We start from the raw sequence: 25,021 nt of genomic DNA on the forward strand, positions 1-25,021 counted from the left end.
TCTCGCGCAAATCGCGACGATCACTCCTGGAAATGGCCAAAAGCGGTGAATTTTTATTGTAAAAACCTCACACAGAACAGAAAATGACGCCATTTATAGTCAACCGCGGCAGCCCATGCTTAAGGTCCGGGTCAGCTCAAGACTACAGACCCAACAACAGAATCAATTCACCACCAGAATCGAACCCAGAAGAATCATCATCAGCGAGAAATGTTTCCTCCTCTTCTACTTGCTATACTGCTTCTCTCTGCTTTCGCGCCGATCGGGCCGGTCAAATCCCACGAGGAATCCGGCGACTGGAGTTGCGAATCGGACTCCGAGATCGGAATTGTTGCCGATTTTCGTCCCGGTATCATTACTCTCGATGGACACGCTGATGATTGGAAGGACATTGATGGATTCGAGTTCTCTCTCTTACAGGCTCTCGACCCTGACGATGACAACGAATACAGTGGTGGGAAGATGACCGTTAAGGTGCTTTTATTTTTCAAATTTTGACCATTTGTGTGCATGTTGCTGGTCTTTTATTCTTTCGGGGTTCTTATGGCGTTTGTGAATCGTTCATAGGCTTTACATGACGGTAGGGACGTTTTCTTCTTGCTCCAAGTTGATGGGGATTATCGATACATAAAAGGGTTAGTAATTTGGACTATGTCGTTTTGTTTTTTGTTTCTTTCGAAATCGTGATTGATCTTGATTCCTCCTTTTACCATGTTCGTGCATCTAATCGATTTTCACTGCTTCCAGTAAGTGGATGGAGATTAATCCGAGACAACTTATTTCACATGTACCCATTTTTAAAATTTTGATTCCTGATATGGAAATTTATCTGGAACTCAGTTTTGCTTCTGATTCTAGTTTTGGGGTTAGGCAATCTTTATGATCGTACGTTTGAAGCACTCCCCACGATGGCAGCATACCAATTCATGAGTTGAATTGGAACTGCGAGTTTAGGAACATTATTTCATCATATCTTTGTTTAAATCTGTTTGTACCTTAAAAAGTTTTGGATGTAATTCTTGGTCATGGATGATTTGGTGCAGTGAAAGTTCCAAATGTCCATCAGTTGCTCTCATGTTTCAGATTGGTGAGAGTGCCACCTATCACAATGTAAGTCACTGGGCTGTTTTTCATGGCTTTATTTGACAGTTTCCATTGCTTCTTTGAGCTTTAGACTAAGACAAAATTCCTGTCTGTCTTAAGATGGGCGGTTGCAAGGAAGGAAAGAATACTTGCACGAACAAAACGTGCAAGGGATATGAAGTCGATCTCATGCACTTTTCTATTGGAAATGCTATTCCTGGACGGTTGTATGGTGGCAACACCGTAGACGTTGGAAATGGAGAAGACGAGTACATGAAATTATCTTCTCATCATTTTCACACCTACAAAGCAACACGAGCGCACAACTTTTTAAAATGAATATCTAATTACCCCTTTTTGCAAACAGATTTGGACATCTGGTTGATTTGTACGCCTGGAATCCTCATTGTAGATACTTAGATGGAATCAGCCCATCAGGTGATTTATACAAGCCAAATTACATAATTATTCTTTACCTTTTACAGTAATAAAGGTGGCCTATGAGTGTACGCTTGTATTATTATTTCTCTTGTGGGATGTATGCATGTATTATTAGTAGATTATTAGAGGATAATCTTAAACCCTGAGCTAGTTCTCTATAAGCAAGTATTAGTTTCAGAGCTGGTATTAAAAGATTACAAACAAGTTTAGCAACGAGCATAACAGTGACATTGGAGAAATTATTCCAGTTTCTTAGTAGAGTCGTATTATTGCCACTTAGATGTGGAACCGTCAGAAGTTTTTGGCATCCCTTAAGAGGGAAGAAATGAGGCCTCACAAGACAACTCCTGATAGATGGCCAAATATGATGGATGGTGTTAAAAATGCCAGTAGGCTTATCGTGCAGGATACGTTTATCAAACTGAGCATTCCAATTAAATTGTTTGTTAATAATTCATCTTGTTGTTAAACGATGGACTTGCTTTCTATCTTCGTATGTGATTATTTTGCCATGATTTGTATGAATATTCAGCTGCAAAGTGTAAACCAACAGGTAAATTTTTATTGCGCACTTCAATTTATACTCTTTTATGTTTCAAATACATTCAAGTTCTTTTAGTCATTTTTTTTTTTTGTTCACAATCTCAGTCATTGAAGTTGAACTCTACTTCTCCTGGTCGTAGCAGATGCTATTTATTCGCAGTTGTTACATATCGACCACTTAATTGTTTAAAAATCTGTAGGATTCTATGTGCCTTAAACTTATGCTTTTAAAGTAGAACTTTCTGTCAACCCCACTTTGAGCCAGCTTGATTGTGACATCCTTATCTCTAATATGTATTTTCTAGCCTTTTTGAGTATAATACTAAAAGTTGCTTTGTTATATTGCTTTATAGCCTTAAAGAGATGAAACTCGTCGGGTTTTAGTGTATTTGAATGTATATTTCAATGGCAATACCTTTTGCCTCTATTCAAGACAAAATTTTGTACCAATGAAGATGTTTTACCTACTTTTCTTTTGTTAATTATTTTCTATTTGAATTGGGAAACTATTCTTTTATTTGAATTTAACTATTTGAACAGTATAATTCTCTAATTGGAACCGAAAGAGAAAATGATGGCGCTGTTATACTGTAAACGCAATCGTATTGTGTGTAAACAAATAAGAATATTAGAAGGGTATAGTAGTAAATAGTTAGGGAGCATATTATGTTACGTGGTTATAAATAGAGGGGGTGGGAAAAGAAGAAGGTAAGCCTTGATTCAATTGGTTTGGTTTAGGGCTCGAGTGAGAGTGCTCAAGAAAGGGGAGGTTCTAAGTACCTCGAATACTTGGGTTATCGTGTAGTTCTATTATCTTTTACATTGCAATATATTTCGAATTCTATCATAAACTAACACGGTTATCAATTTTGTTTCACATTGCTCAGCATCATATTTAACCTTTACTGTTTCATCACTAAGGCTATTCTACCAAATTTCATGTTGATGTTAAATTCTTGCATTTTCTCTTATTTTAACTATATTTCTGGAAGCCATCTGTTAGATGTTCCACATGATCATACAACTTATAAGAGATGACCATCTTCCAATTTCAGCAAATGATTCGAGTGCCAAGAACGACTGGAAAGGCACATGGTGGCACAGCAGCTTTACCCATCATTCAGGTAATTGAATAGCTTCATTGTGGGATTAATAATATACGCTTAATCAAAGAAGTTGGATACTTATTTTGCAGCTCTGATTAATATTACCTGTGAAATGTAAAAGTGTGACTGAGGGTAAAGGATGTTAAAGTCCATATGTTAACACATATTATCCGCTTTGGCCCGTTACGTATCGTTGTCAGTCTCACGGTTTTAAAACACGTCTGTTAGGGAGAGGTTTTCACACCCTTATAAGGAATGCTCGTCCTCCTCTCCAACCGATGTGGGATCTCCCAATCCACACCTTTTGGGGGCCCAACGTCTTTGTAACGGGTCAAAGCAGACAATATCTGCTAGCGGTGGGTTTGGGATGTTACGAAAGGCCACTCTTTCTTGTTTGCATTTCGGCCATGGGCTTATAATCCTGCTACTTCATTGATGATGCTTGTCTTATCTTTTAAGTCTTTTTCTTGACAAACCTGATGTGGGAGTACAGTATATAACGTTGCCGTTATTATCAATAATCTTTATGGTTGTGCATGAGTTGTATTTGATCACGGTATTCATGTCAGCTCCATAGGGATTTATTTTATTTTATTTTCAGTATCAAACTGAGAGAGGTTTTTGCAGGTTTTGTGGCGGCAGACAGTCCATATTCATCAGAAAACTCAACGGGCACTTATTATTTTGAATTCTCTAGGGCTTTAAGAACCTCAGATCGCCTTCAACAGGTTAGAAAGCCTTCTGATGCACATATATTTAGACAATTCATGTTAGATACTAAAAGAAATGACTTAAAGATGCCCAACTAGTTTATAGTTCTCTCGACTTTACAAACGACGAAATTTATTATGGACTATACTTCTTTGTTTCGTAGTCCGGTGTCAAAAACATTTTAAAAGCCACCAAAATTTGATCACTGAAAACAAGAAGCGAAAAAACTGGAATGGAGTAGTTTTTATGAGCTTAACTTTTCGTAACAAAAATGAGAAAACTCGAAACAAAATGGTTGTCAAACACACATTGGCTTTCCCTACCACACATACCTGTTTAGTGAGATTCATTCTACTTGTTTCTAAATGATACCTGCATAATCCACACAATCAAAGCTATAAGCTCTAATTATATCATAGATAATGTAACCGTCCAAGCCCACTACTAGTAGATATTATCCTCTTTGGACTGTCCGTTTCGGACTTCCCCTCAAGGTTTTTAAAACGCGTCTGCTAAGGGGTCCAATGCTGCCACTTGCTCCCCTCTCCAATCAGTGTGAGATCTCACAATCCACCCCCTTCAGGGCCGGCGCTGATACTCGTTCCCCTCTCCAATCGATGTGGGATCTCACAATCCACCCCTTTCCAGGGCCTAGCGTTGGCATTTGTTCCCCTCCACAATCGATGTAGGATCTTACAATCCACCCCATTTAGGGCTCAGCCAGCGCTGACACTCGTTCCTCTCTCCAATCAATGTGGGATCTCACAATTCACTCTCTTCGGGGCTCAGTTTCCTCGCTGACACTCGTTCCTCTCTCCAATCGATATGGGATCCCACATATAAGCTCCAATACATCATAGGAATTACAAGAATTTTTGTTCTTTCATTATAAATTTGTAGCTATTTTGGAAAACCTTTTCAGATTTTTGCAATTGTCTGGATGATACCGATTTGTTTTCACCTGAAAACTGCAGGATGCTCAGTTCGTCATTGGTGGAACAAGCAAAATGTCAGCTGCATTTTGGTATCCTGTGGACGGGCAGCCATGGCATGCATCAGGACACTACTCCATTCACTGTGATTGGACACCCTTGGATATCACTTCCAGTACTTCAAAATTAACCTCATTATCAGGGGTTGGCTCAGGAAGCTCTGCAAGCATTTTTGCTCTCTTGATCTCAGTAATCTCTTTGTGCCTCTCTGTTGTTGTTGTGTACAGACTCTTCAGACCTCCTCAGAATGTGGCTGTCGAGTACAGAGTTCTGAGACCTCAGAACGTGGGCCTTACTTCCATGGACAACAACAATCTTTAGAGTAAGTGCTTTTGGATTGTACGATTGATCAACATTTTGTGTACTTCACAGATTATATGTACTTCCAAAACTTTTCAGTTTTTGTAGTTCCTTATGGGCTAACAATTTTTTTACTACAAGGTTTCCATTTTTAGTTTATTATAAAGATGTCCATTTCGAGTTGGATTAGATAGTGAAAGAAACGCAGTGTATGGACTCGTCTTTCCTTTTGATTTGTTCATGTAAACTATATGGTTTGTTATTAAAAAATAAAAAAAGAATGGAATTACATGAAACTTATGGGGTAGACATGTTAGAAATTGGAAATAATGGGGAAAAAATAATATTTCTACTTTTAAATTTTCAATTTTGCATCCCATTTTCAAAATTTTCTTGAATAATTTTTTTTTTTATAATTATTTTACTAAATTTGATAAAAGTTTTAAAGGGGAAGTTAGAATTTAAAAATTTTCGGGGAAGTTAGAAGAGAGTTTAAAGAAGATCATATTTGCTAGAGTTGGGTTAGCTCAAAGAAAACAATATTTTTGTGAGCTTGAACTGTTACAAATGGTATTAGTGCTAGGCATCAGGCTGAATCTCAAAGGAAGGTGGACACTAGGTGTGTCAATGAGGACACTAGGTGTGTCAATGAGGACACTGGGTCTATACCCAAAGGGAGGTGAACTGAACACCATAAGGTGTACCAGTGAGGACACTGGGTCCCAAAAGGAGATAGATCGTGAGATCCCACATGAGATTATAAATGGTATTAGTGCTAGACATTGGGTTGAACCCTAAAGGGAGGTGAACACCAGAAGGTGTACCAGTGAGGACACTGGGTCCCGAAAGGAGATAGATCGTGAGATCCCACATGAGCTTACACTATTATAAATGGTATCAGTGCTAGACATTAGGCTAAACCCCAAAGAAAGGTGGGCACTAGAAGGTGTGTCAATGAGGACACTGGGTTTTTACCCAAATGGAGGTAGACACCAGGTGTACCAGTGAGGACACTGGGCTCCAAAAGGAGATAGATCGTAAGATCCCACATCGATTGGAGAGGAAAACGAACCATTATTTATAAATATGTGAAAACCTCTCCCTGAAAAGACACGTTTTGAAAACTTTGAGGGAAAACCCATATAAGCTAGCAATGAGCTTGGACAATCTTAAAAGAGAAAGTCCAAAGAAAACAATATTCGTCCGCAATAAACTTCAACTGTTACAATATGATGATATTAGTAACGTTAATTACTTTTCCTTAACAAATGAATAAATATGACAATAAGGTTTGCAATCCATTATAGTTTCTCTAAATTAGAGAGGATTCCTATAACAACACTACTGATTATATGATAAGGTTAGTTTAAATCTCAATAATTTCAGTTAATTAACCACTTGAAAATAAGTTTTTATTTATTCAATAATGAAAATGATATAATGAAAGTACATGTTCACAGATTAATATGCAACTGAGTAAAAATTTATACAATTTTAAATAAATTTGAGAAATTTACATGGAATATTAAAAATATAACTTAAATTATAAATTCAAAATTTTCAAAATTTACTTCTCTAATAAGCATAGAATTAAAAATTAAATTTTTTATTAGACATAAAATTCAAATTTATATTTAATAGTTATCTAATTTTAAAAAAAAATTAAAAATTTATTAGACAAAAAAAAATTAAAAGATCAAAGATTTAAGGCATAAAATCGATTTTTTTTTTTATTTTTTATTTAATGAACAAAATTTAGATCAGCGTAGAATTATATATTATATATAAAAACTTGATTTTTCAGAAAAGAAAAAAAAAAGAATTAAAATCAGTCGTTATAATTGGGCCGGAGCCTTCGGTAGATGAAGTCCGGCCCATTACACTTCGGAAAGGAGGAAAAAAATAAAAAATAAAAAATAAAAAAATTCAAACGAAAACCTTGAACTCGAGATTCCTTCTATTTCGAACAGGAGGGCCACCGAATTCAGAAAAGACTTTCCAACCGCCAGATTTATTGTCTCTGCAGAGAAATTCGCGACCTGTAAGAAATCTCAGGTACTTTTTGCAATTCTTCACGCTCGAAATCCATAAGGCTTCATTGAAGTCATCCCCACAGTTTGTTGCCTAATTCGACATCTGGTTTGGCGGGAAAATCTCGTTGTTTGGGCTTTAGTTTTGATAACTGGACGATTTAACTTGATCTATTGATTGTGTTAGCATCCTGAGAGGTCATGAATCATTTACTTCTATGGTTTGATTGTTCGATCGTAATTCAGAAGTTGTTTGTAGATTTCAGTTTATTATTGGTAGATACTTCAGAATTGCTGGTGTTTAGATGAGAGATGTGTTTTTTTTTTTTTTTTTTAATTTATTTTATATATATAGTAATTATTGCATGAGTTTCTTGATTTACTTTTTCCATATACTCGTGAATCGTGTGTTTCTTGGTTCTGAACAATCCTGATGTTAAAAAAACAACTGCCACCTACCTTCATATGGTCGTTGATGGCGCTGCATGAATTTCCAACTTCAGGATCGGTTGAATTTTGTTAAATGGAACAATATTACTGATTCTGTAAATTTGGAACCGGAAGGACTTGTATAAACTATGAAGTACCAGGGCCTTATATTCTTCTTTATGAATTCCTGCAGTGGAACTGTCTCTAGGTCGAAACGGAAGTTTTGAATCAATGGCAAGGATCAAGCCACAAACTTTGCTTCAACAAAGCAAAAAGAAGAAAGGGCCTTCGCGGATTAGTCTTACCACAATTGTCACATGCAGCTTGATTATTGCTTTGTTTGTGTTTTTCCTGCATTCCACATATAGACATTGGTCTCATAGGTTAGTAACAGCGTTGTTATGTTCCTGGAGTTTGTATTCTCATGAAATTTATCAGAATTTCAATACTTTTACTTTGTTGATTAAAATGCTTAATGTTGGTCGAGACTTGAATACAGTTCAACATTTTTTGGTATGTTTATGTGGAATTGAGGCTGCGAGAGATATCTTTCACTGACTTAACTTTTCTCCCGTATCCAATTCAGGTCCAATTTACAACCAGAGAATGTTTATTCAGGTTCTGAGGTACATAGGTCAATTATGATTCTTATTTTGGAATGAATTTGATGATTCCTACATTATTCTGTTGGCATATTCACTTCTCTTCTTCATTTTTAACGTTCTAACTGATAATTGTTGATATATTTGCACATCTTAGTGCAAGTTTATCTTCATAACATAAGGTTTTCATCACACTTGAAGAGCATGGCACTATTTCATGATTTATCTCCGCTTTCTAAGTCTTCTCATACTTTGCAGACTGAAAATGCTGTGTTCGATGCGAAAAAAACAGATCTACCTGGATATGCTGTAGGTTTTCCCATTCCTGTCCCTGTCTGCCTTATGAATGTTTAGTTGTAATCTAAAAAAAAAAAAAAAAAATCCCTTCTATTGCTGTATGAACTCGTGAATGATAATAATTCTCATGTTTTCTCGCTGTTAATAGGTTTTCAGTACTTCAAAGGGCTCAATTGTTGTGGAGCTTTACAAAGAAAGTGCCCCTGAAGTTGTTGATGAATTTATTGATTTATGGTGAGCATTATAAATACATAATATTCCATTGTCTATACTGTGGAGGGTCTGCATTTCATTTTGACTTAATAGTAATTGGAGGATAGCATGTCAAATTGAATGTTGCCAATTTAACACCCCCTCCCAGACTCGAAGTTTCAAAAGGGGTTGTATCTTTCATTTTACTTTTGCATGACATAGTGTTCACTCAAAACTATAATTTTGATAATCTCCCATCTTTTCTTTTCCTTTATTCTAATTATATTACCATTTCCCTTGGCATTAAACATTCGCCTTTGAAATATTGGTTTTTCAGTCAAAAGAATCATTTCAATGAAATGCTGTTTCAACATGTGGTGAAACATTATTCAATTCAAGTGGGCAACAACCAAGATCTTGGGGTTGCAGAAGATTGGATTCTGGGAGGAAAGCATCACAGTCAACCTGATGCAAGGTTGTTGTCTTTTAATTCATTGTTGATGGTTGATATTGTACAGTTTTTCAATTTCAAATTATCTGATAGTTAGCATTTTTTATGGTCAATCAGTTTGAAACATGATGCCTTTTTAGTTGGGACTCCAAGGGGGAAATCTAAGAACAAAGGATTTGAGATTTTCATTACAACTGCACCAATTCCAGATCTTAGTGAGAAGCTGATCATCTTTGGGCGAGTAATCCAGGGAGAACACGTTGTACAGGTGATAACTTTGCTTTCTGTTGTTTGTTGTGGGGTAGTTCTGACGTTTCCACTTCTTATTGAGTTTATTGACTGAGAAATTTCAATTTCAAATTTCAGACCTAACTGAACCCTTCTGCTAGAACATTCTTTACACGACATCTTCTAACAGACCTATGAATTATCCATCACGCGATTCCAAATTAAGTGGTTTCCTGTTTCATTTTAGTTGGTTGTCCTTGATTAGCTAACCATTTCTGCAAGATCATCTGTTGACCATCATCACATTATATTGATGTTCGTCAAGCATTTTTATTTCTCAGGAGATTGAAGAGGTGGACACCGATGAGCATTTTCGACCCAAATCTACAATTAAAATAAACAACATTGCCCTGAGAATGAAAATATGAAAGGTTGCCTTGCACATCGGAGTGCATTTGGCATATTGGGCTCCTACCTTTCAAGTGAGTGTTTTCCGCTTCTCCTAACCTCCATATCAGTTTGTAGGGATAATTTTCCTGATGAGACATGACTCGGAATTTTCATTCAAGTATTCGTTCTGCCATGTTACTGCAGTGTTAGCCTTTGTTGGCTGGGCTAGGAGAGGAGTTTTTCAAATTCCTTCATCTTTGTGTAATATGCTTTATTTGGGGACGTGATTTGGTAGTGTCACTTGTTTTATAAACTTTGAAATGTTATACAGCAGGTGATTGGATTTTTGAGTGGCCATCGGAATTCATCATGGAGATTCTTTTCACTTCTCTTTGGTGGTAGGCGTTAGTACATCAGATTGGCGAATGGATATCAATTGATAACAAAATTTTCTTATATTCATTATTGGAGTTTGTTGTGATCGATGCCCATTGTAAACGAACATGAAAACTTTATCACTTTCAGATTATTGAGGTTATTTGAGCTAAAAGATGGTTTGGTGAGATGAGATGCCTTATGACTGATGAAGATCGAATCTTCAGACTCCAAGAAAATGGGAGTTTGATGATCTTAAGTTTTCCTATTACATCATCTTAGTATTAATCTTGAAAAAGTAAAAACGTTTTTTGTTCAAAATTTCATTTTTCGTCTCCAAACTATAAAGAGTAACGTCACAACTCTGGTCAACTTCTCCTCTCTACCCAAGTATGGTCAACTTCTTCTCTCTATCGTGAGCCGCTGTTGTTACTCTCTTGCTTGCTTATAACATATCTGTTACTCTTTTGCTTGCTTGTAACATCTTTGCCCTTGTTTTCTAAAACCTTCTTTTAAATTGAGGTCAGAGCATACGTCGCTTGGCCGTAAGCTTGACTTAGCTCACTTGTCGTTGGAAAGTGAATGCCGCACAATCGCAAGTCTGCTGCCATCAACCGTGCGATTGTGACTATATAACGTAATTAATTATGTCTATACTTTATTAGGAAAGGAAAGTAAAATCCAAGCTCAAGCATGAAGCTAATTAATCATCAATTAAACAAGATAAAAAACAAGTTGGACGTCATTAATTCTATCATTTGTTTTAATTGAGAGCCAAATATAGCTGAGTTGTTTCCAAACTTTGTATGTACTTAAAAATGGGTATGGGGCACTTAAGAACACATTCAAAAACATTTCTTCCATCAACGTCTCTGCAATTATATATCTATCTAACTTCGTTTAAATGTGCAGAGAATCAATCAATGAACAAAATGCAAACAGACCTAAAACCTACAAATTGATGCTATAACAATCTAGCACCTACTTTCTGTCAACTGCTCTTGAACTGCTTTGTAACACACAAGACTGCAAAGAGGTAGCTTCGACTTTGAATCCCGATACTTGTATGGATTCGAACACGATGGCCCTGCACAGTTTTCCCGCCGAGGAGGATAGCTGAAAACGAACATTGTATAGGGATTTTCAGTCAAACAAAAAGAATGCTTTGGGGATAAGTAGGGCGTGAAGAAGATGAGTGACACCTGCACGGTTGAGAATCAAATATGCTCGGAAGACCCATATCGTTCGGAAACGTCACCACAGTACCAGAAGGACCCATTACCCATCTGATGGTGTTTGATAATAGCTTCTGAGCATTTGCAGCCTTCTCCTGTGGAAATTGAGGGAATAGAATCAAGCTGATGTTCTTGTACTATATAAAACACCAACACAATTAAGAACTTATAAGATCGACCCTACACGGTACCTGAGCTAATTCTTCCTGGCGTTTCTTCTTTTTATCTTCCCGCTTCTTTCGGCTTGAATCTTGACCGAGTATCTTTCTAATTGCCTCCGCCTAACAGGCTTAAATCCATCAGGAACAATGTCGAATGGATATGAATGATTCATAATGCACACATTATGGTGAAGAGAACAAACCTCGGATTCCCTAGCAGCCTTCTCGACTTGCATTCTCCGTCTTTGCGCAGCTTCCACCTTCTTAAGTTGCTGTTCCACATCGGTAAGCTTCTCTTTTTGCTCTATGAACAAACAAAATGAAAATAATTAGGTTACAACTAAGGTAAATGAAAAGCTGATATTAATGTGGAAAGGTCCATATAGAAGTCGCTTACTTCTGGGTGGAGCGGGCGGTAATCCATTTGGGAACTCGATCAAAGTAGCACCTCGAGCCGATGATGCATCTTTGCTAGATTGAAGAGCTCTTTGACGAGTGGTGAGAGTCATTTCTCGCTTACCATCCATCAACGTGTCGATGGATTCCTTCCTCTGCTTCTTATGGTTAGCATCAACGACGCCATCAGATGCTGATTCTTCTTCTTCCTCGTAATCTTTGTCATCAGACCCCAGTTCTGTTCTAGCCTTCTTCCCATCTTTGTCATGCTTCAATGCACCATAATTCTCCATGCTAGAAATGCTTGAAAGTTTCCGCTGCTTCTTGCTCGGTCCTTCACCATCATCATGGTATCCTACGGAAGCTCTAGAAGTTTTGAGCTTCTCCAAATACCGTATCTCATCATCATCATCATCATCGAAATCTCCATCAAGAACACGCTTCTTTGAGGCTCTTTTACTCTTCCGAAGCGACTCTGCTCCATGCTTCCCAGAAGAATTCCTCCCCGACGTCTTCCCTGTCAAAGACTCCTCCTTTTCAAGACCAAAACCACCTCTAGAGAAGTCCCTCCATGGAACTCCGTGCAATCCGCCTCTTCTTTCCGAAGGGGAATGATTTCCATTAAAGGTTTCCTAACACATTAGAGAGAGTACTATATCAGTTTCAAGTGTTCCAGTTCGAACAGAGAACTTATTTGGTTATAACCTACACAATAGCACTAACATAAACTTCTGTAAAAGAAACGTTTCCAAGCGTTACCAAGTTTTTAGTCATCAACCCCACGATTAATACTACTTTATAACTCGATTACTTAAACTTAATCACATAAACCTCCTATGAACATGAAAAGAGAATAAATCAACGCAAACAAAGTGCAAAGAGCAAGGATAATATCGGTGCATCGACTAGCAAAACAGTGTCTCGTACCAGAACATTGTTCTTGTGTTGCTGCCTATGAATATCTGAAGGTTGAGAGCACTTTGAAGAACTTCCTTTAGACGAGCCGTTGGGAGGGGAAGTGGCTTGAATAGTGCGAGTGACCCCGCCAACCTTAAGCTTAACCTTCTTGACCTTATTATCATTTCCTACTCCTTCGACGTAAAGTCCTTTCTGTCCAGAACTTGAACTTTCACCACCATACCTTCCACCATATGGATCAATGCTGCTCGACTCCGATTCAATACCATCCGATCCCTTGCTCGTGCTTCTCCAATTAGCAGGGGCAAGGACACCTTCACTGCTGCGTTTATTATCATTAGCATTCCGTCCAGGTTCGCTACGGTAATATGAATTATAACTTCCATCCTTTTTGCTTCTTTTAAGAAAATGTTCGTTTTCAGCCCCGCTAGCAGATGAGCCTCTAGATACACATTGATTGAGACTTAATTCTTTTCTCCTAGAAGCACCATCACCTCCACCATTCTCATCACTAGATAACTTGACTGCATCATCAGAAGGCGGTGTTGACGATGAAGGTGAAGGATCAAGACCTTCAGTAAATTGCTGTGACTCAAGTCGAGGTCTACGAGAAGTTCGACTCCTTTTCCTCCTCATGGTAGAGTTTCCATAAATCCCTGAAGTCCCGAACTCTTCCATAACTGATTTTATCCCTCAATTGGTAGTAAGACTACACAACAATAGACCTTAAAAACCAAATCACAAAAACATTCAACACCCCTGAAAAGAACCAAAAAACAGTAACTTCAGAAGAATGTCTTAAACAGGATAAAATCCACAGCCATTCACAAAACACGATTCAGAGAAACAAAACATATACATACACATATACATATACATATACAACACTAGAACACAGAGAAAAACATCACATTAACAAACATCCAAACTAAAACTTAAGAATAAGAACAAGAACAGGGAGAGACAGAACGAGAGCAATGATTCAAGGAATCAAAGCATGGGGAACAAAACTCAATCCGTGATCAATTGCAGCCTCAACAATGACAAATCAAAAGAACCCTCAGATTAATGTGAGAAAGAGAAACAATCCATTCACAACCCCTCCAAATCATAAGCCAAAAACACGAACTCCCAAACAAATCGCTCATAAAAAAACCCACCAAACATGCATCGTTCCTCACAAAGAACCAAAACCAAAGACAACCCACCAAGCCAAAACCTCAAAAAAAGGCAAAAAAATCAACAAACCCAGAAGCCAAAATCCAAAAAATAAAAAACCCAATACACACCAAAAGGAAATTACCCCATTACCTGGAGAAGACACAGCAACACCACGCTCAAGTCGCTCAACCCACAAACCCACAAACGAAACGAGAGACACCCAGATGGAAAAACTCGAGAAAGAACAAAAGTTAGAGAAAAGAAAAGGAGGGAAGAACCGATTGAAGAAGGGGAGTGAGAAGGGAGGACGAAAGAGGGAGTCGATGCTAGAAAAGGGAATTAGGGTTAGAAGCGAAGAAGCAAAATTGGGGAAAATAATGGGAATGAGAGAGAAAAAAGAAGAAAGAAAGAAGGGGGAGAGGTGGTGGTGATGGTAAAGGAGGAGAGGAGGACTAATAATCTCCCGCTTGTTCACCATTTTTTGGCTAATTCCACTCCACCCCTTCCCTCAAAATCCCACGCTGTGATTTTTTTTGGGTTTCCCCTCTTTGTCAAATGCGGTCACGCGACTCACTGAGCCAACTCGGACATACCCATCTTTCTCTTTCTCTTCGCCCCTTTCTTTCTTCTCTACTTCACTACCCGCGCTGCAAGTATGTGCGCATTTTAGTTAAACTGCGCCATTTTCAGCGCAGTTTAGCGTCAATGGAACGTTCCTTATTCGTTACACGTGTGGTATATATACAATGACGTAAATGCCCCTGGAGATTTAAGATTTTACGGAAGTGCCACTAGAAGATTTCAGCTTTATGTAAATGTGCCTCTTTTGGCAGGTTCCAAGAATCAGACAGGTCGTTTATTGGAGGATTCTTTGTTCTTTTCTTTCCATTTAAAATTCGTTGATTTGCTTTCTTATTGGTCCTTGTGTTTTAAACTTTCATTTAAAATTCTCATTTTAATATTACCCTCAATTCTTGATTGGGTATAAATAAATAAATAAATATATATTAATTTAGTTTCTATTATTATTTAAAAAATTTAGTGTTATTTTCTTTTTGATACTTTTTTCGTATTTTAGTTTTTATACTTTTAGATATCTAAATTTAATATATGGTCGGTTTTATTTTGAAAATTGAGTCTTTTAAATATTAAAATTAGTTTATATAGTTGAAACATTTTTGTTTATGGATCTTTAACATTAAAAAATGTCTATCAAATTTCTTAACTTATAATTAGTCTGTGACATATTTTTTTAAAAAAACATTAACCAATCTATTAGCTATAAAATTGAATTATGTCTAATAATTTTAAATGTTTAGCTTTTTGATGTTTTCTTAAAAAAAATTGAATATGTCAATCAATAACCCACTTAACACAAAATTAAAAATTTAATGACTCAAAGTTGAACTTATTTTTTTAAAGTTTGGGACACAAAATTGAAACTTCATTAACTTATTAAAAAGTTTAGAGACCCTTAACTAAATTTAAGGACTTCAAGCAATCCCAGCTCATTCAGCACGATCCCAAGCTCGTCATAGGCTGCTCGGTCTATGCTTTAGGGCACTGCGTTGCACTCATCTTACTCAAAACTTCTCTTCTTCTTGTGGCATTAGGACATATCTCCAAGCAAGGCTCTTTGAGTATGCTGTCTTCTTCAGGCAGAGGAGGAGGAACACCAAATTTGAACTTTGACATTCGGTTGCCCCACAAGGAAGATAAAAAAGGAAAGTGAAGTTGATTAGATTGATACAAGGTGCTGATATGGGTATCATTAAACAGGTGGGTTGTGTCGAGGATTGTTGGAAGAGGAGTCTTACATCGGCTAATTAAGGGGTGGTCATGGGTTTATAAGTAAGGAATACATTTCCGTTAGTATAAGGCATTTTGGGAAAACCAAAAGCAAAGCCACGAGAGATTATGCTCAAAGTGGATAATATCATACCATTATGGAGAGTCGTGATTCTTAACCGGTGGCAGCTAGGATGCATATTTCACTCCGAATTTTGCTAAGTTCAACCGCCATTTGAGCCACGACACGTTCCATACACTAGTCCCAAAAGCATTTCCAAACTATGGATTTATTTGATTCAATTCAATAGGGAATCTGGCTGATGATATCTTCATAGAACTCGAGTCAAGATGTAAATAGCAGTGTTTGTTAAGGTTAAAAAAAGGAGAATTCACACTATATTCAGTAATTTCATTCACAATCAAGTCACAATACTTTGGTCCAAACATTCCACGAGATCTGGCTAATGGCACATTTCATACACGTTCCAAACTATATTCAGCCACGATGTTAGAATCACGACTCTCTACAATGGTATGGTATTGTCTACTTTGAGCATAAGCTCTCATGGCTTTGGTTTGGGCTTCCCCAAAAGACCTCAAACCAATGAGATGTATTCCTTACTTATAAACCCATGATCATTCCCTAAATTAGTCATTGTGGGACTCTCTCCCAAAAATCCCAAACACACGACACGTCCATACACTAGTCCCAAAGGCATTTCCAAACTATGGATTTATTTGATTCAATTCAATTGGGAATCTGGCTAATGATATCTTCATAGAACTAGAGTCTACATGTCAATATAGCAGTGTTTGTTGAGGTTAAAAGGAGAATTCACACTAAATTCACTAAATTCAGTAATCTCATTTCAATCAAGTTACAATACTTTGGATCCAAACATTCCAGAAGATCGATACAATATCATGTAATAGGACTTATCCGTTCTACCCACAAAGTTACCCAACAGTGGAATAGAAATGTTAAAGTGATAGAATTACCTGACAACTATAGTCATTGAAGTTTGGCTCCATTAGTAGAGGAATTCCCATCTGGTTCTTGAAGAAGCTCTACATCACAATCAAGATTGTCGAGATTTGTTCGAGTCGAGTCATCAAATGAAAAGTGTGTGCAGAATCAAGAGACTCGAACGAACAAGACATTCCCAAATAACCAGTAATGTAAAGAAAGAGCTTGATATATATAGGTTGGCAAGAACAAACCTGAGTAGGAAACTTGCAAGTGTTGAGACAAATTCCTATGCATTTACTTTCTTCTAAGTACTTGCATTTTTCAACGAAAACCTGCATCAGTAAGCTTTGAATATTGAATTGATGTTCAAAAAATCCAAAATATCAGCAACTCCCACGGAAATTCATGAACATGGTAATCAATAGTTCATACCCCACTTTGGCAAGACGATCCATCAGGTAATTCAATTGAATTTACAGTACAAGTTCCCATTAGCCATTGACAAGTCAACGCAGTCACCCTTGCTTTCAACACAGAGGAAAAAGAAAAAGAGAGCAGAACAGTTCAACTAATCTTCAAAATCTTACACCAGATGGATCAAAGTCAAACAAATGAAAAGTAATTGATTCCCAAATAAAAAGGAACAATATCCAAATTCTAGATACAGATAAAGATTGAAGGACTCAACTCACCGACCATAATCGCAGCCACTTTCCCACCAGCTATAGGTGATACCAACATCCGATAAAGTTCCAATAGAAGAGGAGGAAACAAAGCTATTAAAATTCGAACCTGCAGCAACAACCAAATTTCCATAATGAAATCTACGAACCTTAACTCGCGATAACAATTTCAGTTACGATCAAATGTTCAAAGAGTACAAAAAACTTAGATGTTCTGTTCTGTATCTACAAATTGTTCTTAAAAAAGAAATACCGACGCTTCTATGGTATCGGAATTGGATTTGCCCTTCATCGTGAGCCTGTTAGCGACTTCGATTAGTCCATCATATCCAGGTTTTTCTGAATCCCAGCCGACTTCCTGCAGTCAAAACACACATTAAAGAATTAACTTCAACTACTTGCTTTCTCAGAAACTCGATTGGTGATAACAACGAAAGTGAAGTGTTGAATTAAACAACCTGAACCATTTTGCTTCGGAAGAGGTTGAGGAAGAAATCGTCGAGCATTCCAGGCTTGTAATCGGGCTTTGAAGATACTTCAACCTTTGTCTATGGATTAATTTGAAATACAATGAAGATAAGAAAAAGTCGATTGAATTCAAAAACGGCGAGGGGAAAATTGAAACCCTACCGATTCAGATTGAACAGCGAAACAGGAGAAGTTTAAGGGACGCTTTCGAAGGTGGGATTTGGAGGAGAAACGAAGAGCAGCTGAAGAGATGGTGGCTGGAGGATGAAGAAGAAGAGCCACTGGCTTCATTTTCACTTTCCACACACAACCGAAACGCTTCACTGTTTTGGGCTTTTAGAACGAATATCCCAATTTTGCGAGGGCAATTAGATAAATATTCCTTTGATAACTAACTAAACTGTAATTACACACGCATCCTATTTCATATTTCACAATTTTTTTTTTTTTTAATTTTAAAAATAAACCTTTATAATTTTCTAATAATAATAAAAAAAAAAAAAAAAAAAAAGATTGGTGTAATAGGCTAAAAATTTATTTTAGGAAAAAGACTATTAGACTATAATTATCAAACTAAGGAAATAAATTCTCTTTTGAAATTATATATTAAATTAAACTTTTTTTAAATCATAGAAATGGAAAGTTTTTGTTTTTAATTTGGCATAATTTACTTATTTAAATGTGATTGAATTGAAATATAATAGAAGAATATATTAAACTCAATTTATAGAAACTCTATATTAGGAATCACAATCTTTCACAATCCTCCCCAATGGCACAATATTGTTTAAGTTGAGTATAACTGGTGACTTTGCTTTTGGTACCTTCAATAAGTCTCATACTAATGAAAATAGTGTTACTTACTCGAACGAAGGACTCCCTCCCAACCATCCTCATCACTCTAATGTCCTAAACCTGTTGACTCGTTGTACACGCCAATAATGCTATTATCTTGAAGCAAAAAAACCAAATATAAGCACATTTGGAACATATGAAACAAATGGATCCAACAAATAATCCCTTTAAAACTAAAAAATTAGAATACACTTTTACAGATATGGTGGTAACGTCCACAGCTACCACTATAGATACAACAATAGACCCCTCTAAGTCACGAACTCAATAATAATGCAAATAACAACACATCAGGCATCTATAAACCGAATGTCGAAGGTGTGTGGATGAATTTGCCACACATTCAAGGCTGCGTACTCCTCCAAACATTCTTTTAGCTGAGCTTCACTGTATCCCTGAGAGAAACCCGAACATTTAAATTTCCAATAGTTAGTTAGATTCAGTTTTGATGAAAGAAAAGATACCGTGAATGGATCTTTTTGAATCAACATCTACAAATTATGGATTTTAGCAAATTTGTGACATCGATTTGAAGCATAGTTGTTGCTACTAAGCTAAATATCACCATGATGAAACTTCAAGTACAGTATTTAGTAACAAGAATCTCTCTAGACTAGCAATATATTTCCTTGTTCTAACAGTAATCATACTTTAAATAATTTGTGAGAAGAAGATAAAAGGCCTTGGAAATTTCAGAGCTGTTTCTCCCATCCAGGGAAGATAAAGAACCAGTAAAAACATTATGATTTTAGATGTATCTCCTCTTATATGTTCAGTCTATCAAATGTGTTCAACTGAGTGGAGCATGATGTAGGAATTCCAAGTGTAAACGACTATAAGAATAAGAATAACTAACCTTCCTAGAAATCCAGTTAAGGGCATGTGCATAGCTCACATCCATTTTATTCGTTCTGGCAGCTTCATCACGCAGGATTGAATAGATATCTGAGATAGCATCTAGACCGGATTTTTGACGGTCATCCGAGTACAGAGAAAATTTTGACATTTGCATTAACCGTAGAGCCTCATCGACATCGCTCTGAACCACAGTCTCAGAGAATCTAAGCCTTGCTAGAGCCTGTGAAGGAAGTGTTCAATTCAAAGTTTCATTAGTTCATCAAAACTACATACATTATGTATACTTACCATGAGCTAAGTGGTCAGCACTTTTTTTGCTACCAACCCAAGTCGGACCATGAGTTCAGCTTGGGCAAAAATATTTCAATCTAGTTGAAATATCAAATGCGGGGAAGGAACAGTATCTTTGTCTCTATTTGCTATTTAGTTCTATGGGGGGCATAATAACGTACAGAAGAGTTTATAGGTTATTCTTATGAATAAATGCAAGATAAGACTTACAGCTGATATCCGGAGAATGCTTAGTAGAGTTCTGACTGTGGTATATGAATGTGGAGTGTTAGATTTAGCTTCTTCCTGTCGAATACTGGAATAGGCACTGGCAATATACTCCTCTAGATCCTTGGGAACGTAAGGAGACAATCTTCTCGCAGCTGAAATATAAGCTCTGACCCAGCCACCAAAACGACGAAGTACAAATTTAAAAAGTGAGAATTGAAGAATTTTCAGGCAACCGAAATTGATGATGGATTTGTAAAATTGGAAAAGAATGAAGATTTTCAGGCCCCAATGCATGCATTTAGTACAGAGGTATAATATAATCTGAGAATTGATGATTGAAAAGAACATCTGTAGGATCTATAGCTCTCTGTTGGGAAGATTCACTTTCATTGGCAGAAATTTTGAGGAAACATGGAAGTCTGACATAGTAAGCAGAACTTATCTGGTCATCAGAACAGAAATGTATAGATTATTTTTTTCCTTTTTAAAAACAGAAATATACAACTTATTGGTTCATTAAACAGAGGTTGATAAGAAAGAAAAGAATGAAACGCTGATAATTATATTTTAACTAAGCCCCAAGCATAAAGAAGAGCATGTATGAGGATTCTGAATGTTTAGATTTTGAAAATCAACTAAAGAAAAGCCTCCTTTTAATCTGAAATCATTATACTTCCTAGTCTAATATGTACGCAAGAAAGCAATTGTAACACTTACCGAAGAACAGATGATTCAAGTGGGGTGAAGCCAAGGGCAGGAGATTCTCTATTCTGATGAACATAAACAACATGTCTAGCCATTTCAAGATCGTTATCCATATCAGCTCGATCTAGGATCAACCAAAGAAGATCAAATCTTGATAATAGAGCTGGAGGAAGGTTAATGTTTTCAGCTGGAGTTCTACGTAGGTCGTATCTTCCCCTATGGAGATACAATAAGCATACTTCATGATCCCATAAAACTGAGAAAAGTTGCTCAAAGTATAGAAACGGAAACCCACTTGAAATAGAGAATCAGAAAATGGCTCAAAAAGATCATTGAGGTAAGTACCATGCTGGATTGGCTGCAGCAAGGACAGCAGTCCTGGCATTAAGAGAAGTGGTGATCCCAGCCTTGGCAATGCTCACAGTCTGTTGCTCCATGACTTCATGTATTGCTGTACGATCAGATTCTTCCATCTTGTCAAATTCATCAATTGCACATATTCCCATATCAGCTAATACCTGAAGTAGTTCAATTTCGCACTCAGTGAAACTTTGATACCTCAGAAGCTATGATGAATCTAAAGAGAGCAAAGTGCAAATTTTGTTTTGAGACATGAAGTATGTGCCTCACCAATGCCCCTCCTTCAAGGACCATCTCATTTGTGACAGGATCCTTCTGAACAGCAGCCGTTAGACCAACCCCACTGCTACCTTTGCCAGTCGTGTAGACACCCCTGGGAGCAACATTGATGATGTGTTTAAGAAGTTGACTCTTCGCAACTCCAGGATCACCCATCAAACATATATGCAAGTCTCCTCTAATCTGCGACGAGTTTGGAATTTGAGAATTTATAATTCCATCTTGAAAATTATCTTAAATATCAATATAGAATGCACCAGTTATAGGAAAAAGGAGGGGAAAAAACAAACTTTCACGGAAATTAATAATGGACCAGCACATTGCCTTATTGATTGATTGCAGCATAAAAAATTAACAAAAAAAAAAAAAAAACCCCATGCATCAAATATACTCAAGATGATTTTATGTTTCTACCTTCATCCCATCTTTCAACTTTCTATGAGGAGCACCCACAAGGAGAAGCAGTAAAGCTTTTTTAATATCTTCATGCCCAAAAATTTCAGGTGCCAACGACCTTGAAAGTTTATTGTAAATATCACCATCCTCGGCCAAACGTGCAATTAGTTCCTCCTCATCTCCTCTAAGTTCATATCTGCAGTACAAAACAACTAAAAAAGTAAAGGTTCTATACTGAACCAAGTTAACGCAATAGATCAGTTATAAGAGATCAAGAAAGAAAGCTGGGAATAATGCAGACAAGATGCCACTAAAAGCAGATTATAGATGAAATTGTTTAAGTAGAAAATGATGGTTGAAGAATGGCATACTCCTCATATTTTTTCTTGAAATGGGTGATAGACATGGCCTCTAAGAATGTATCAGCAACCAAACCAGCACGCATTGCCCTGAAACCCGTATAGGGAATAGGAAGAAAAATCCCTGATAGTTCGACAACATCACCTGGAGCTACCTGACAATGCTCAGAAAAAGGACAGGTGTGAACTAATTATTCTCATACAAAATTACTCATGGAGCAAAAGGGCTGAATGTACACATGCCAATATGTGTCACATTAAATTCTAATGTTTTCTAGATAAGAATAGAAACTAAAACCCATCACTCAAAGAAGCTGAATGCAAACTTAAAAATTTGAGTTCCGAGCATTTGCTCTAATTATTACTGAAACTCATTGACGTTGTTCCTTGAAGTTTCAATAAGACATAGCTACGAAAAAAAAAAGATCATATTGGCATGATGGACAAATACAATAAACATTTCAAGGTCACGACTCACAAGCAATAGTTGCTGAGGCTAGATAGATCAATCAGCCTCACTAAACAAAATCCTAGTCACCATCAGAAATACCAGTGGGAATTTACTTGCAGAACTAACCTTCCTTGTTAGTTCACCCCTGAGATGAACAGTCATTGTCCGGGGAATATGACCTTTTGGAACATGCTCAGCTAACTCTTGAATTTTGGCCTGCAAACCAAATGCTCCAGCATGCCTTATGACGAATATCAACCAAGATATGAAATTGTAATAGAAATATTTTTCCACCAATGTCTTTAAAGAAGTTAATTGATGACCTCCTGAAACTTCAGAAATTTGGATGCTCTAAGTTGAAGAATTAGGTTGCCTTTCGTTTGGTTTGTTCTACAACGCTGAGATGGACACTCAAATAAAGGCATGAAGACTCGAGCTGTTACCTCCTGTGAAGCAGAAAAGTGGCTACATGAATGAACAATACAGTGAGAGTGAAGAAATGAACATCCAAGCGGAGGAAAAAGAAGCTAAAAGTTAAATAACCACAGTAAAATCTAAGCCTTTCCTAAAAATCATACTAAGAGAAGGGCCACACAATTTTAAAAATCAATGACATTAGTGATGTTAATGCAAGTGATAAAATCATGATTTATCACCGATAAAATATTCGTTTCATCATCAATTTCGTTCTTCTTGAAAAGGGATGGAAATCACAGCTTTACAATTTAGATTACCTGATATATCTCAAAACCACAGTCTTCGCATGTATAAACAGCCACCTGCATCAATGGCTTTACATCTGAACAGCGCGTCACAATACCAGATATCCTCACAAGTTGACCAATATATGAAGCTTTGACCTCTCTTATGGTAAATGGACGACCCTTTGAAGATGCTCTAATGTAAACTTCACTGAATAAAAAATGATTGAGCATAAGATAGTTTTGAAATGACGTAATCCCTTAAAAGTATACAGTAAAGTACAGGTAATTCATTTAGAAAAGATGTTCGGGAATGAAAACCCCACACATTAAATAATAGCATTGGTGCAAATATCAACCAATTGGAACTGAATAAATGAAATTCTTCGTTTATGAACATGTTTGTCATTGAAGACAAATCATGGAAGCCAAGAAGTAACAATGACAATTCGGTAGCCCTCCTGAGACACACAAAGCATAAGAAATCAAAGATCACTCGTATAGTAATCCCAAGTCTAGAACCAATTGGACAAGTTTTCAATTAACCTTCCTTGTGAGCCCAGAAAACACAGTACAGAATATCATTATGCACAGTTGACGGTGCAAAAAAACACAGAGTCTATGTAAAAGCATTTTGGTATTGAATGAAAAGTGATTAGTCATGCTACACTAATTTTCAGTATACCCTCAACTCTGAAATCTGAAGGAATAGGAGCGCAATGAACTCACAAGTAACGTTTAATTTCTGGAGGCATTTTTTGGCGTGGGTCAGGGTTATCAGCAGTATCCGGTCCATCATCGGACCTTTGAGTCATTAATATGTCATGATCGTCATCTATAAACGCCTCTGTTGGCTCTGGCATGAGCTCATCGATCGCATCGGCAAAGATTCCAATATATCGTCGAGTGTTCTCTGTAAGACGTCTGAGGAAATCCTCGTCCAAGTCCTTATACTGAAATACAATTGCATAGAAAACTGTGCTATTTAACTAATCAATTAGACATGATCGGGAAAAGAGAGAGAGAGAGAGAGAGAGAGAGAAACAAAAGCGTACATTAAAGACATCCTCGAGATCGATTTGAATTGCACGAACTCTGCGATTTGCAACCTCTTGCTAAAAAAAGATCAAATCAAAACCTAAAAAACAAAACGTCTAAAGAAACAAAATCACCAAACAAATCGATAACAGGAGGTAAGCACAATTTAGGGTTTAAAACTAAATCACCAAACAAATTTACAATTACAGTGGAGAAACAGGAATGAAAATGTGGAAGATTTACCAGAATGTTTAAATACTTCGCGTCGCCATTGGCGTCGGCAAAGTTCGCGATGAACTCCTTTGCGAGCACTGCAAAGGAATTGCAACAAGTTTTCAACTGCAACTTTCGGGAAAAAAAAATGGTAGAGAGACTACAGATATTGTTGCTTACCTCTATCGGCGGTGAAGTCCAGAGCTCCGGTATCTTTCATGGCTGACATTTCGGAGAAGCGGGGAGACGGAAATGGTGATTCTAAGGATGCGTCTGGGAGGTCTAAGGATTTAGCGGCAAATGATGAGAGGAAGTGTTCTTTTAGGCGGGAAAATAAGTGTCGGATAAAAAT

The 25,021-nt window shown here is 37.0% G+C and overlaps 5 protein-coding genes across 9 annotated transcripts; 2 read left to right on the forward strand and 3 right to left on the reverse strand.

Annotated features, from left to right (window-relative positions):
* Window positions 1–100: 100 nt before the first annotated feature.
* Window positions 101–5,368, forward strand: LOC111497835. The gene is made up of 8 exons (XM_023148808.1): window positions 101–474; window positions 568–635; window positions 1,044–1,110; window positions 1,204–1,352; window positions 1,451–1,521; window positions 3,123–3,191; window positions 3,801–3,901; window positions 4,859–5,368. The coding sequence occupies exons 1-8, from the start codon at window positions 211–213 to the stop codon at window positions 5,195–5,197; spliced, it is 1,128 nt and encodes a 375-aa protein (XP_023004576.1). The 5' UTR covers window positions 101–210; the 3' UTR covers window positions 5,198–5,368.
* Window positions 2,098–24,990, reverse strand: LOC111497769 (DNA replication licensing factor MCM7-like). Of its 2 annotated transcripts, XM_023148706.1 has the most exons (16): window positions 24,850–24,990; window positions 24,700–24,767; window positions 24,474–24,533; window positions 24,148–24,371; window positions 23,452–23,629; window positions 23,041–23,163; window positions 22,844–22,933; window positions 22,279–22,421; window positions 21,926–22,103; window positions 21,503–21,694; window positions 21,218–21,390; window positions 20,885–21,088; window positions 20,168–20,333; window positions 19,665–19,886; window positions 19,056–19,203; window positions 2,098–2,109 (listed from the first exon to the last, which is right to left on the reverse strand). In XM_023148706.1, the coding sequence occupies exons 1-15, from the start codon at window positions 24,896–24,898 to the stop codon at window positions 19,099–19,101; spliced, it is 2,175 nt and encodes a 724-aa protein (XP_023004474.1). In that variant the 5' UTR covers window positions 24,899–24,990; the 3' UTR covers window positions 2,098–2,109; window positions 19,056–19,098. The 2 variants fall into 2 exon arrangements, with proteins under 2 accessions (XP_023004474.1, XP_023004475.1); XM_023148707.1 differs by lacking the exon at window positions 2,098–2,109 and having other exon boundaries at window positions 18,955–19,203.
* Window positions 7,095–10,433, forward strand: LOC111497874 (peptidyl-prolyl cis-trans isomerase CYP21-4-like). Of its 4 annotated transcripts, none has more exons than XR_002720686.1 (9): window positions 7,095–7,231; window positions 7,829–8,018; window positions 8,222–8,261; window positions 8,496–8,546; window positions 8,683–8,768; window positions 9,064–9,201; window positions 9,295–9,445; window positions 9,747–9,887; window positions 10,127–10,433. XR_002720686.1 is itself a non-coding variant. In XM_023148874.1 (8 exons), exons 2-8 carry the CDS (start codon window positions 7,867–7,869, stop codon window positions 9,831–9,833), a joined length of 705 nt encoding a protein of 234 aa, XP_023004642.1. In that variant the 5' UTR covers window positions 7,095–7,231; window positions 7,829–7,866; the 3' UTR covers window positions 9,834–10,383. The 4 variants fall into 4 exon arrangements, 2 of the variants coding, with proteins under 2 accessions (XP_023004642.1, XP_023004643.1); XR_002720687.1 differs by having other exon boundaries at window positions 10,130–10,433; XM_023148874.1 differs by having other exon boundaries at window positions 9,747–10,383.
* Window positions 10,959–14,644, reverse strand: LOC111497783. Its single transcript, XM_023148727.1, has 7 exons — window positions 14,192–14,644; window positions 12,890–13,639; window positions 11,964–12,594; window positions 11,770–11,870; window positions 11,597–11,686; window positions 11,373–11,500; window positions 10,959–11,286 (listed from the first exon to the last, which is right to left on the reverse strand). The coding sequence occupies exons 2-7, from the start codon at window positions 13,556–13,558 to the stop codon at window positions 11,145–11,147; spliced, it is 1,761 nt and encodes a 586-aa protein (XP_023004495.1). The 5' UTR covers window positions 13,559–13,639; window positions 14,192–14,644; the 3' UTR covers window positions 10,959–11,144.
* On the reverse strand, window positions 15,441–18,306 carry LOC111497865 (beta-carotene isomerase D27, chloroplastic). The gene is made up of 8 exons (XM_023148856.1): window positions 18,116–18,306; window positions 17,944–18,033; window positions 17,739–17,843; window positions 17,495–17,594; window positions 17,235–17,326; window positions 17,054–17,134; window positions 16,832–16,900; window positions 15,441–15,727 (listed from the first exon to the last, which is right to left on the reverse strand). Exons 1-8 carry the CDS (start codon window positions 18,242–18,244, stop codon window positions 15,590–15,592), a joined length of 804 nt encoding a protein of 267 aa, XP_023004624.1. The 5' UTR covers window positions 18,245–18,306; the 3' UTR covers window positions 15,441–15,589.
* Window positions 24,991–25,021: the final 31 nt, after the last annotated feature.

The sequence above is a fragment of the Cucurbita maxima genome, unplaced genomic scaffold (assembly GCF_002738345.1).
Source record: "Cucurbita maxima cultivar Rimu unplaced genomic scaffold, Cmax_1.0 Cma_Scf00024, whole genome shotgun sequence".
NCBI classification, from domain to species: Eukaryota; Viridiplantae; Streptophyta; class Magnoliopsida; order Cucurbitales; family Cucurbitaceae; genus Cucurbita; species Cucurbita maxima.

Coding starts and splice junctions, on each gene's coding strand:
- LOC111497835 (XM_023148808.1), top strand. CDS start 211: ATGTTTCCTCCTCTTCTACTTGCTATACTGCTTCTCTCTGCTTTCGCG. Junction 3,192..3,800: donor CAGCTTTACCCATCATTCAG/GTAATTGAATAG, acceptor AGGTTTTTGCAG/GTTTTGTGGCGGCAGACAGT. Junction 3,902..4,858: donor CCTCAGATCGCCTTCAACAG/GTTAGAAAGCCT, acceptor TGAAAACTGCAG/GATGCTCAGTTCGTCATTGG.
- LOC111497874 (XM_023148874.1), top strand. CDS start 7,867: ATGGCAAGGATCAAGCCACAAACTTTGCTTCAACAAAGCAAAAAGAAG. Junction 8,547..8,682: donor CAGATCTACCTGGATATGCT/GTAGGTTTTCCC, acceptor CGCTGTTAATAG/GTTTTCAGTACTTCAAAGGG. Junction 9,446..9,746: donor AGGGAGAACACGTTGTACAG/GTGATAACTTTG, acceptor TTTATTTCTCAG/GAGATTGAAGAGGTGGACAC.
- LOC111497783 (XM_023148727.1), bottom strand. CDS start 13,558: ATGGAAGAGTTCGGGACTTCAGGGATTTATGGAAACTCTACCATGAGG. Junction 11,871..11,963: donor ACCGCCCGCTCCACCCAGAA/GTAAGCGACTTC, acceptor GTTTGTTCATAG/AGCAAAAAGAGAAGCTTACC. Junction 11,687..11,769: donor AGGCTGCTAGGGAATCCGAG/GTTTGTTCTCTT, acceptor TAAGCCTGTTAG/GCGGAGGCAATTAGAAAGAT.
- LOC111497865 (XM_023148856.1), bottom strand. CDS start 18,244: ATGAAGCCAGTGGCTCTTCTTCTTCATCCTCCAGCCACCATCTCTTCA. Junction 17,844..17,943: donor TCCGAAGCAAAATGGTTCAG/GTTGTTTAATTC, acceptor TTTTGACTGCAG/GAAGTCGGCTGGGATTCAGA. Junction 16,901..17,053: donor CTTGCAAGTTTCCTACTCAG/GTTTGTTCTTGC, acceptor ATTGTGATGTAG/AGCTTCTTCAAGAACCAGAT.
- LOC111497769 (XM_023148706.1), bottom strand. CDS start 24,898: ATGTCAGCCATGAAAGATACCGGAGCTCTGGACTTCACCGCCGATAGA. Junction 24,534..24,699: donor CGAAGTATTTAAACATTCTG/GTAAATCTTCCA, acceptor ATCTTTTTTTAG/CAAGAGGTTGCAAATCGCAG. Junction 23,630..24,147: donor CCAGAAATTAAACGTTACTT/GTGAGTTCATTG, acceptor TTTTTTATTCAG/TGAAGTTTACATTAGAGCAT.